The following is a 12,771-nucleotide window of genomic DNA, read 5'->3' as shown; positions in this document are numbered from 1 at the left end:
CTTTAACCCAAAATGCAATGCATTTTTTGGAACATTTTTGGGATGCAGAGCTCACTAAAAAGAATGGAATTGATCTAAGAACAACTTTAAGGAAGTCCCTATTATATATTATTAGATTATTAGTCATATATTCCATCATATGTTAAAATTTTTGAAAAAAATCTTTAAATTTAAATTACCACATATCCATCTGAAAACAATTTTAACAATTTATACACGAAATTTAAAACATAGACATAAAAATACCTAAATATGACCATCAAATTCAGACCCTCATCCCCCTTGCACCATCGAAAGTCCATCGTGAAAAGGGATGCATCACAAATACTATTCGCTAACGTTTACTTAGAAAAAAACGAAGGACTACAGAGAGAGAAAAAAAAAAAAGGAGACAAACACAGGAGCAAAAAATCAAGGAAAGAAGTAAATAAGTTTTGATTGCCGCCAAAACCTGCGCAGTACTTCTATTTTGCTAACAGCGCCTGAAGAATGGCCTCCATTGAAGTGCAGTCAAGCTCTGAAAAGGGTCGAAAGTTACAAGGAAATAAAATCCCACATGCAAACCGTAGAAAAGAAATGAGAGAACTGGGCCTTTAAAATGCCGAGTAAGAAAAACTTGCAAGCATACATACCTGGGCGGGGTCAATTGGTGATCAGGAAGGCCAATGGCCTGGAAACATCACCTCCATTGCACTCAAAGGAGGGGGATGTTTCTAGCATCACCTTTTCGGGTGAGTGCACGTCATAATATTTGGTAGTGGGGGCATGCGTTCGCGCAGCCCCTAATAAAATAAAATAGAAAACGCGGTAAATTCAGAGAGCAGGAATGTACAAAGGGTGAGTTGGTGCTGGGCTGATACAGCATATGAGAGTATGGACGAGTTGAATGATGGTACTTGTTTACAGAGCAGGTAGGTAACAGTACCCTAAAAGTAGATGATCTAGTGATCTTTTTTGTTTCTGTAGACAGATTGGTAATCTTGTCAGGTAGCCTGTATGTTTAATGGGTGAATAGTAATTTTAAAGGTTAATTAAGTACCTTTTATGATTAATGAGTGTGTTGAGTGTGAAGTAGTTTTACAGAGCAGGCAGGTACTTCATAAATTGGTAATGGGTTGGGCAGGTATCTCATAAGTAACTTTTGGATTTAATTGTGTAAGGGTAGGTGTGGGGGTTAGCTGAGTGACTTCGTGATTCATCAGGAGGAAAGTGAGTTAGAGAATGGAAATTGAGTGAATAGTTGAAGGGGTGGTGTGGGGTTAGGTGAGATAATTCATGATTCATTACGAGGAAAGTGAGTTAGAGAATAGAAAATGAGTGAATAGTTGAAGGGGTGGTGTGGGGTTAGGTGAGATAATGTGTTAGAGAAAAGAAAATGAGTGAATAGTTGAAGGGGTGGTGTCGGGTTAATGAGCTAGAGAAGAGAAAATGAGAGAATCGTTGAAGGGGCTGTGTGGGGTTAGGTGAGTGACTCCATGAAATGATTCATCATGAGGATAATGAGCTAGAGAAGAGAAAATGAGTTAATAGCTAAGGGGTGGTGTGGGGTTAGTAAGTGACTTTGTAATCCATCATGAGCTAGAGAAGAGAAAATGAGTGAATAGCTAAGGGGTGGTGTGGGGTTAGGTGAGTGACTCCATGATCCATCACGAGGATAATGAACTAGAGAAGAGAAAATCAGTGAATAGTTGAAGGGTTGGTGTGGGGTTAATGAGCTAGAAGAGAAAATGAGTGAGTAGCTGAAGGGGCAGTGTGGGGTTAGGTGAGTGACTCCATGATCCATCATGAGGATAATGAGTTGAAGAAGAGAAAATGGGTGATTAGTTGAAGGGATGGTGTGGGGTTAGGTGAGTGACTCCATGATTCATCGTGAGGATAATGAGTTAGAGAAGAGAAAATGAGTGAATAGTAGAAGGGGTGGTGTGGGGTTAATGAGTTAGAGAAGAGAAAATGAGTGAATAGTTGAAGGGGCGACGTGGGGTTAGGTGAGTGACTCCATGATCCATCGTGAGGATAATGAGCTAGAGAAGAGAAAATGAGTGAATAGCGGAAGGGGTAGTATGGGTTAGGTGAGTAACTCCATGATCATCATGGGGATAATGAGTTAGAGAAGAGAAAATGAGTGAATGGTTGAAGGGGTGGTGTGGGGTGAGGTGAGTGACTCCATGATCCATCGTGAGGATAATGAGCTAGAGGAGGGAAAATGAGTGAATAGTTGAAGGGGTGGCGTGTAGTTAGGTGAGTGACTCCATGATCCATCATTGGGATAATGAGCTAGAGAAGAGAAGACGAGTGAATCATTGAAGGGGTGGCATGGGGTTAGGTGAGTAACACAAAAATGAGAGCTAACAAAGGAGAGAAATGAGAGGAGAGCTAAAAGAGAAAGTTTAATGTATATATATTAATGTATAAAACGAAAACTAGAAAAAATCTCATAATATTAACAAAAAAAGTTGCAACTAAATATGTGAAGAATGGACAATATAATTGTTGTATTTTCCAAGGAGATAATCACATGTTTATAAGTGATGAGACACTAACATATTTATCTATGTGGCATATTTTTGGCCTAGAAATTGGAGCTCTATTCATTTTTATTTCATCTGTTTAAAGTAAGGGATGTAAGATCAAAGGTCACAAAAATGACATTTAAGAAAAAAAAAATCATTTCTAGAATGATATAAGGGTAAGAAAAAAGATAAATGAACACTAATTAATAAAGTACTCTCAATCTAAGATTTGAGATATAGGCACCTACAAAAACAAAACAAAAAATCGCCTGTATTATTTGGATTGAGTGGTATTTATAGATACTTTGGAGTTTATTGTGCAAAGATATCTTCCTTAGTCAAACCCTTGGATCTAATTTTAAGGTTTGAGACAAGTCAATTAGTCATGCAAGATTCTTAATTTGTCACTATGATGTTGATGCTAGTTCATGATGCATTGTGGTGCTCTATAAATGATAATGTGATCAACGAGATGCCCAATTGATCTTCTTGATATCAATAATAAATTTAGGGTTTATCATTATATATATGACAAATAATGTATAAATCATGCATTTTACACTCAAAACAACAAGCAATGGCTAGAGAGTTAGACTGGGCCTTGGATTAAATTTGAGTTAGAAAGTAGGGGGTTCAACATGTGTTGTGGATTTGAACCAAATTATAAGGAACAATAATCTATAGATCAAATCCAAACTTTAGATAATATGGAATAACAAGCCAACAAGAAACATCATAGATTAGATTCTATGAAGGATGTTAATCTTTGCAACCAATACAAACTGCAAACTTGAATTCTAATGTGTATGTGAAGCGAATTTATAATTATATAGGCATGCATATGTCTATATTAAAGAACGTGAAAATGACTAGAAATTGACAAATTAATAGTTAGTTATTTTATTATGATCTCTAAACAACTAATGTTTAACTTTTGACTCTTAGATCTTTTAAGTTTTTACATAGGATAAAAATTACTAAAATAAGTTTGTTATACGCTATGAATCCTCGTCACTCTTCTCAATGATAGTAGCATTGGACTTCAATGATCTTAAAAGAGAAGGAAAATTTTTAGACAACTAGTGGTGAGAGATCTGACAAGCTTGATGTGGAAATCAACTTTGCTTGGCAACAAGATATAAAGTGATTAAACCATGTCCATTTTGATGAGTCTATGTCAAAATTCAATTAGAATCCACTAGAAGCTAAAGATTAGGAACAACATTGATAAGATGACTGATAGGACGTCTATTCTCTAATGTCGATTCATGGTTGTGTTTGAGAGACCAATGTTGATGACATCATGGATACTTAATTATGCTAGAAGATGAAGTTTGAAAGCATTGTCAAACACCACCTCAAAAATAGTGTAGGCCCATAGTGAAGTGACCTGAACTTATTGTGTGTTTTCTTCTTGAATTGATATTGTTTGAGTATAGTTAAACTCTACCCCCAACTTGAAAATGATGTGAGAGTTGATGATAATCCATGAGTTGTTTTCACTTTTCTTTAGTTTTTTTAAGGGTCTAGTTTACTTTCGATTGAAGACATTGCATAAATTACACGAAGTAGGCTTTATATTGTTCTTTCTAAATCGACACAATTGTGGGAGAAGGAAAAGATAAGAGCAACTCAAATGGAGCAAAATACTGAAAAACCAGGACATGCCTTAAATGGTGAGTGACCTATGGACAAGTGAATTGCCTAGTTCTAAACATGCTCGAAATGGGTTAGGCTCAAATTTCACTTGGGAGGTGAAGTATGACGATAAATAATCAAATTTGCACAAGAGTCGTATTCAAAACTTCAATCTTTTCATTTGACTGAGAGGGAATAATAGTGGGGAAATTAAGGGATGTGTGAGGTAAATATGTGTGCTATACTAAATTGATCGAAATATAAACTAAACAATCAAGCAAGCTATAAACTCCAAACACCTCAAGACTGGGATGCTTAAAAAGGAAATGAGATAAAGAAGCAATAATCAAGTAAATGCAAACCTCATACTCCAACTTTGATTTGATTATCCCCGATTTGGATGTGTGCTCATGACACTAGCTCATGCTCGATTGTGCTCCATGATGTTGATATGTTGATTGAATTCAAGATGCAAAGATAGAATGATTGCATGTGAAGGTGGAATTTGGCATTATGATAGTATGGATGTGTTGAGCGTGGGTGAAAAGATGCATTATAACAATGCAATGCAAACAAAGTGGATCCTGTGATTGAAAATGAGGGGGATTAAATAGGAGAGGAAGGGATTGGGAAAATGCAACACTTGTCTTCAAGGAGGACAAGTGGCAATCCCAGGAATGACAAGTGGAATAAGATTCCACGCGTGTGCTCAAAGATGACAAGTGGCTCAATAAGGGAGGACAAGTGGCAAAAGGGGTTTGACATGTGTCCTTGAGGACACGTGTATATTTTGGGAGGGAGCCACCCAAAATAGGCTTTAATTTCCTAAAATTAAGGAAATTAGAGAATATGTGTGTGTACACACATGTGAGGGGAGGTTAGGATAAGGTTAGTTTGGGGGGATAGTGTTGGTTAGAACCCAAGGTTTAGATTGGAGGTTAGGTTAGAAGGGGGTTAATTAGGTAGTTAGAAGTTAGGAGACATGTGATCAAAAGGGAATATTTGAATTTAAATAATTCAAATAAAATGGATGAAAAGGGGAATTAATTAATTCATGGATTGTAAAGGGGGGGTGGGGGGGATTTAATTAACTCAAGAGATTGGAAAGAGAATTAATTAATTAGATTAATTAATTCAAGGGATTGGAATGGGAGAATTAATTAATTAGATTAATTAATTCAAGGGACTGGAAGGGGAGAATTAATCAATTAGATTAATTAACTCAAGGAATGGGCTAATTAATTAAGATATTTAATTAATTAAATGGCTAAAGGAAATAAATTTGACTAAATTGATTAGCCAGATTTAAGTGTCTACAAGGGAAACTCCTAAAATCTTCCATCAATATTGCCAAAAATAGCCCACAAAATGTGAGTTTCGATTTTAAAAAATGCTAGTAGGTAGAGTAAAGAATTACCAAATAGAGTCAAAAAATAATTAGGATCAGTCATGTGAATAACTTATCTCGTGACATGCGATGAACTTAGTCATCTTGTTGAATTAATTGAAAAACACACATTCATAACGAGGAACAATCATTGGAAAATCACTAACTAAGTCCATGGAAATGTTTTTCAAAGGGCAAGTAGAAATAAGCTAAGGAATGCTCAACCTCGTCTTTTTATTTGTTGGTTTAAAACAATAACATACCACACATCTATTGAGGGAATGTTGAACATCTTGTTGCATGTGAGGCCAATAAAAGTAATGTTGAAAATGATGAAGTTTTTTCTTCTCACTAAAATGACTACCATGGAGATTAGAGCATGCTTCCTTGAGAAGATAAGTTGAGTGATCTTAAGGAACACAAAGCTTATCAAACTTATAAAGCAACAAGTGATGTAAAAACCTTTAAAATGTGTCAAATTAGAAGATGTATGATTTTGAAGACTTTGTAGGCCAGACCAAAATCAAGATCTTAAGCATACCAAGAAGACCGTGTTTGAAGTCCCAAATAAGAAGCAGTCACAATAATTAAAGCATTAGTTAGAGGAGGATGACTCCAACAATTTACAACATTGTGTGTGTTCCCTTTCTTGTACATGATGACCAAGTGATACTTATGTAAATACGAGTCCCGCTTCATATGCCTAGCTTCTTAAATTTTGTTTTGAGATTGGAGAAACTATAGAGACAAGTAAACAATATGGACAATTGTTTATTTTCCCAAGAGATAATGTCTCCAATGCTTGATGGCTTTGACCAATGTTATGAAGCATCTATCTTGATCTCAAAAGGTTATGAGAGATTTAATAGTACAAGAATAGTTATAAAACGTAACTTCTCAATCCACTTAAAGACAACATTAGTCTTTGTCAATTAGCGCAAAGGTGAAGCAATGTTTGAATAATGATGGATGAACTTGTGGCAGAAGTTAGCAAGACCAAGAGAACTTCTCAATTTAATGAGAGACAAAAGATTTGGTTTTCTGAGAAGAACTTCCGCTTTTTCAAGATCTAGCCAAACTCCTTGAGCATCGATAAATAATCCAAGATAGAAGATGAATGTCTACCTAAAAAAATAGGAAAGTTGGCATATAGATGTTTCTATTGGGTCGTGCAAAGAACATGTCAAAAAATGCTAAGTATGTACTTTCCAAGTGTGAAAAAGTACAAGAATATCATTTAAGAAGGTGATAAAAAATTTGTCCAACGAATCTTAAAATACCTCATTCATCAATTCCATGAAAGTGGTAGGAGCACTAGTGAGACCAAATGACATCACAAGCTACTTAAAAGAACTCATTTTAACATTAAAAGTTGTCTTACAAGTGTCCTCTTTCTAAACATTACCTTGTGATACTCACTTTTTAGATCAAACTTGGAGAAGCATTTGGCACCCTAAAGTTGATCCAAAAGGTCCTCAATGCAAGAAAGTGGATATTAATTTTTGGTGGTGATCTCTACTTGAGTGCACGAGAAAAATTGGTGGAGCATGTGAGGTAATTTGTTTGATGAAACTCTTGGACAATAAATTTTGAATTTACCTTTTGATTTCATCACTTTGGGAAAGTGGTCATTGATACAACAGGACATCAAGAAGAGGTGCAACAAGAGCAATGACAATTTAGTGTGATTGATTTCTCATTATGGGGGAAGTGATTTTAGCTCTTTGAACACATGTGAATATGATTACAATTTATGAAGAGTATAATGTGGTTTTACATAATGACTTCTGCATGTAAGAATCATTAGATCGTGACCTTAAAAAAATTAAAGAAAGCTCTTGTCCTTGATTGATAGCTTTGCATGCATGTTTAAAATAGACTACTAAATTAGCTACACTTCTATTAAATTTAATCAAGAATGCATTTTTATCTTATTACAATGTATACGTGTTATTACAAGTTTTGTAATGTTTTTTCCTATCATATTGATAGGTTTTACCTAGTAACAAACCACAACAATCCATAGTGATCAGACCATAGCTAAAATTATCGATAAAATTGAGACCACGTGCAAAAGACATGATGCATGTATGTGTGATCCAGAAGGATAAAACATTATCCTTTCATCCAAGTGAACATGGACGATGACGTGGATCTATAAAAAAATGTATTTTGTTGACAATGAACTTAATTTTTATTTTTTTCTACAAGTCATTATTCATGATACAATTCACAGATAAATCATGTGTTAGGTGAGTAGGAGTGACAAATAAATTATCACATCTCCCATAAAATTTAATTATGGTTCAACAAGGTAGCCTTATTAATTCTACCTTTGAAGTTGACCATCATATGTACTATCACCAAAAGTCTTTATGGGAAGAATCTTCTTTTATGCATTTGGAAATTGTACAATCAAACTCTTCCTTCACTTTAAAACACTTAGAACCCTTCTTTTTACAATAATAATAAAAAGAAGAGGAAGGAGAAGATAAAAAAAAATTCTTTTTATATTTTTTTTGTGTGGCCAAGAACTCAAGGCTTTGGTATGACCCATAGATTGGAAGGTTGAGATGTTCAAGATTGAGCAACATGTTTTTGTTTTGTCAATTGTGCCTAGTTGAATTCATCATCTCATGTTGCAAGGGTAGTGTTTTTCAAGTCCTTATTTACAGGTTCTTATAATCTACTCTTGGACTTAAAAATGAGAAATTGTTAGATTTGTCACTTGGGGTAATATTGTTAATCATTTGAACTAGTATACGTAATCTTGCACGATATTTGATATTCTTTCAATTGATCGGGTCACTTGATATCTAGATTCTAACCATTGTTAGAAGGATGTAATGTGTTCTTAAAAAATGGGACAAGTTGATCCCATGTATTGATAGGATTCTACGCATTTTGACATTCAATGACCAACTTGTCATCTTGAACTACATATGAGATATGGACTATGATATTTCTACACGTTAAAGAAGTAGATGAAAAAAGGAATACCCTTCCCATTCAATTTTGGACCTACATAAGAGGCAGGGACCATGATATTTCTAGCTTCGTCATTTTTGAAGAATTTTTTGTGAATAAGTTGCTTGGGTATTTTGGTGATAGGATTGAAAGGATCCCAAGGGATATAATGGATTTTTGAAAAATCAACTAAGAGAACTCCATAGTTGGGTCTCAGGAATAATTGGGGTGATTGAAATCTCCACCAATACTCCACTTCATTCTGGATATATGGGTGCCTTGTTAAGCCCCATCTATTGTTAGTATGTGTGTCTAGAAGGATAGCATGCCTAGAGATCATCTCGCAATTGAATGAGTCTGAAAAAACTCATACGAGAGATCGAAAGAAATGTTCCTACTTCATTGAAGTGGTCCAACTTCCAAGTTGTAAACAAGGATGGATTAGTTCAAATATATTCTCCATTAAAGAAGTACATGATGTTACATGTTAGACCAAGAAACAATTTTGATCTAGTACTTATCAATGCAACGAGGGCTAGTGTGAAGAGGCCTTCATCCCCCATGAGACAAATTTTGATGAGGATGTTACAAGAACTTGCCTCTTGATAGAGGAGGTAGATGATAGAAAGAGAAAGTGGTTTAGAATTGTTAGGGATGAAAAGATGAAAATGAAAAAGGATCCTAACTTTTGAGGCTACTTTGTTGATGAAGACAACAGAATGGTCAGGATACAAAAGATGTGGCCAATGCAGATCAATTAATGGATACAAAAGAGGGGAGACCTAAGATTCAAAGAGATCCAAGTGTCCCAGTTAGACCATATGTTAGAGCTCAAATTGAAGAGCCAGAAGAGCAATCTCGAGCTCTTGTCATGCTTGAACAACAACAAAATAAAAGGCAAAAGGCCTCTAATCCAAAAGAAAAAGTGAAAGAAGTGGTTGAAATAATTGAGATTGAAAATATTCTCAAGGTTCCAAAGGTTTTTGAATCTAAGTCCTCACCAACAAGGATGATTGACCTTGATATGCCTGAAAATAGAAGTGAGGAGTGTCTAAAGGTTGTCATAGACAATAGTAGTAACATTAGGGTTTTATCTTGCAGGATGTTCTTATATGATGATGATTTTTTTAAGACTAGAGAATTTAAAATTTACGCAATTAGGGTTAGACAAGAGGAATACCAAAAAAGGGTCATTGAAGAGAGGAATAAAGTTGACCCATCCCAATGACAAGAGGTGGGTAAGTTTTGCTTAAGATAAATTTAAGGTAGATAATATTATCCCTGACCAAGGCAAGCATATGGTGAGAGGTGGTGACATATTATTGTTGCCTAATTGGGATATAATTGTTGAGACATGGACCAGCTAGGACTCGAACCTAGGACCTTCCATATGCTATTGGAGTGCTCTACCATTGAGCTACTAGCCCCTCTTGGACCAATCCATCGTCAGTCCGGGTGTGGCTTATTTCCAACACCAACATCCCCCCTTAAGACACACCTCTCGTGTGCTTGGGGCTCCTAGCCTGGACCTGGATCTAATACCATGTTGAGACATGGACCAGCTAGGACTCAAACCTAGGACCTTCCATCGCTGCTGGAGTGCTCTACTACTGAGCTACTGGCCCCTCTTGGACCAGTCCATCGTCGGTCCGGGTGTGGCTTATTTCCAACACCAACAATAATGACTACCCTTGTTTTTCAAACAATAAGGAGAAAAAAAAAACAAATCTATACCACTGAGGAACAAGATGAACAAGCAATACTTGGATAAGGTTTTAGCCCTAATTTTGAAACCCTTGAAATTTAAACCTTGGCTCACAATATAGATAAGCCAAATGTTGTGAATAGCATTGAAACACTGAAGGGAGATGTAGTAGTAAAGAGGATCAAAGACTCTTACCCCTAAAGCTGCATCTCTACTTGTCAACACTGCTTTGTTTAGTGAGGCAACAATTAACAAACTACAAAATCATCATAATGATTTGCAATAGAGATACATGTAGGTTTTGGAAAAGCTTAGGGTGTATGAAGAAAACAAGTTGGCATCATTTGGCACCCTTATTCCAATAGTTACAATCCAACTTCAAGTTATGCAAAACTTTTTCCATTAGATATAGAGGCTCTATTCTTTGAGATCGAAGAATTGAAGGAACAAGTGTAGGAAAAAAGAGAAGATAAATTACGAGTTGTGAGAAAAATGGTCTCAAACTTGCTTAACCATATGTTAAATAGAATAAATGGAAGGGTAGATGAAGCATATGAGGCCTATGCATACCTCGTTTTTTCTCTGGCTAAACATGATAAGGATTTAGGTAATTTTAAGGATATCATGAATAGATGGATGCCAAGGACTAAAAAAATTAGGCAAATTATTAAGGTGACAAATTTTGATCTTGAGGAACTTACAAAGCTAAAAGATGTTGTTGAGATGATGGAAGCCTTGGTTTAGGTGGTGTTCTACATGCTCAAACATGAGAAGAAATTGAGAGAGCAATTGAAGATGGTTAACTCAATGGAGAGTAAAGGGATACCTGACATCAAAGATGAGAAGAGTTAAGTTAAAACCCTAGAGCAGTAGAAGACAAAATTCAGTAATGTGAGCCTAGAGGTTGTATCTTCTATTTATGTTGATAATGAATTAAACATGGGGTTACTAAATTTAATACTAGATGAGATGTATGCCTTGGAGATGTTATGTGATAGTTTCAACAAGGAAGCAAGGGCAGTTTTGGATGTAAAATATGCCAGTCATAATGACAAGATTGTCAAAATTTAGGAGTTCCAATGGACTGATGAAAGGAAATATGCGGCATGGGAAGAGAGGTATAGAGAATAGAGCATATTTTTATCGGTCATCAGATTTCAATCAAACCAAATCCAGCTCAGTAGATGACATGGTTTTGAAGTGGCTCAACATTTTTGGCCTATGCAAATGGATCAAGCATTATGATTGGAGCACCTACATTAACAATCATGTGATCTTTGATATATTTTAAATGCAAAATCAAATATGGTAATGGACACAAACTCCTAGATATTTTTTGTAATTGAAAAGTCAAAATATTGTAAAGGCTGCTATTAGGTACCAAGCTAACATGTTTTGCACTTTTTCTATAAAAGGAAACTTGTAATGTTGTAAAAAGGATCTAGAATATCCCGAATGTAATTGAAAGATAGTCATATCAGATCTAATTGAAAATTTCATAATTTTTGGAGATATTTGATAAAGAGAAGTACTGTTCAATGTTTTTGAAATGATTTTGCATGTGAGTTTAAGCATTTTTTTAGATAGTTTTCTATTTAGGTTGAACTAAAATAAAAACACTTTATATGTGCATTCTTTTCAATTACCTCCTTGAATACGTGCATTTTCCTTTTGAGAGAATAAATTAAGCGTTTATAAGATTATCAATATGCATTTGCTATATGATATCATAGTGTCATAAATTACATCCTCGTACAATTCACACTCATTTGGGGCTCACTTTGGTGGTTTTCCTTTTTGCTCCTGATTAATAACTTATTGTGCTCAAGCCATGGCCAAACCTGGAAGCTTAGCACTAATCCATGCTCATTGACCTAGATTTTGGTTCAAGATGTTAGTTTTAATGGTGCCCACCAACCTAGTTGTCCTAGACTACGGTTCCTAGTGGCCTAGTCCTCCTAGACTATGGTGCCTAGTAGCCTAGTCTCATGGTCTATGGTGCTTAGCCTCATGGTCCAGTCAAACCAAGCCCAAATTTAGATCTCCAATGGTCGAGAAGTTTATAAGTAGGAAAGTGCCCCCAAATGTTGGCACATCTCTTCACATCAAGCGAGTTCTAATCGATCGATTACAATTAGGGCATCTTCAATACTCCACAAGAGAGATTTGAAAACAAGAATTCAAGCATTCAAGCTAGAAATCATGATCAAGTTTATTCATTTATGTTGGTGTAATTAAGGTGTTGTACCTTTGTTATTCTTCACCTGGGTCATAACTACACGTTACTTAAGCTTATTTAGGGACCACATAAGATCTTTTAGGAGCATATTCACTTTAGGTGGTGTTATCATGTTATCATTTCCACTTTATATGCGATATTCCCATCTTTACTACTTTTATCACATTATGACATCCACATTTTGTGGGTTCACTTTTCCACCTTCGGTGGGTAATCCACCTTTTGTGGTGTTATCACACTATCGATTTTCCACTTTAGGTGGGATAATAGGTATTCACTTTGGTTATCATGCCATAAGATTATAACACTTGTCATAATCTTATGC

The 12,771-nt window shown here is 35.5% G+C and overlaps 1 protein-coding gene and 1 non-coding gene across 2 annotated transcripts in view; both read left to right on the top strand.

Moving 5' to 3' along the window:
• The first annotated feature begins 624 nt into the window (after positions 1–624).
• On the top strand, positions 625–786 carry LOC131077169 (U1 spliceosomal RNA). The gene has a single exon (XR_009113552.2). It is a non-coding gene; the product is annotated as a U1 spliceosomal RNA (small nuclear RNA).
• Positions 666–12,771, top strand: part of LOC131077162 (HMG1/2-like protein) — a 35,386-nt gene continuing 23,280 nt past the window's right edge. The window contains exon 1 of the mRNA XM_058014598.2: positions 666–911. Coding sequence (XP_057870581.1) covers positions 874–911 — 38 coding nt within the window. The 5' untranslated portion in view covers positions 666–873. The remainder of the gene's footprint in view (positions 912–12,771) is intronic.

Source organism: Cryptomeria japonica, chromosome 9 (assembly GCF_030272615.1).
Source record: "Cryptomeria japonica chromosome 9, Sugi_1.0, whole genome shotgun sequence".
Taxonomy (NCBI): domain Eukaryota; kingdom Viridiplantae; phylum Streptophyta; class Pinopsida; order Cupressales; family Cupressaceae; genus Cryptomeria; species Cryptomeria japonica.
Note: the sequence above shows the minus strand (reverse complement) of the source record. Positions and strands in the feature narration are given on the sequence as shown.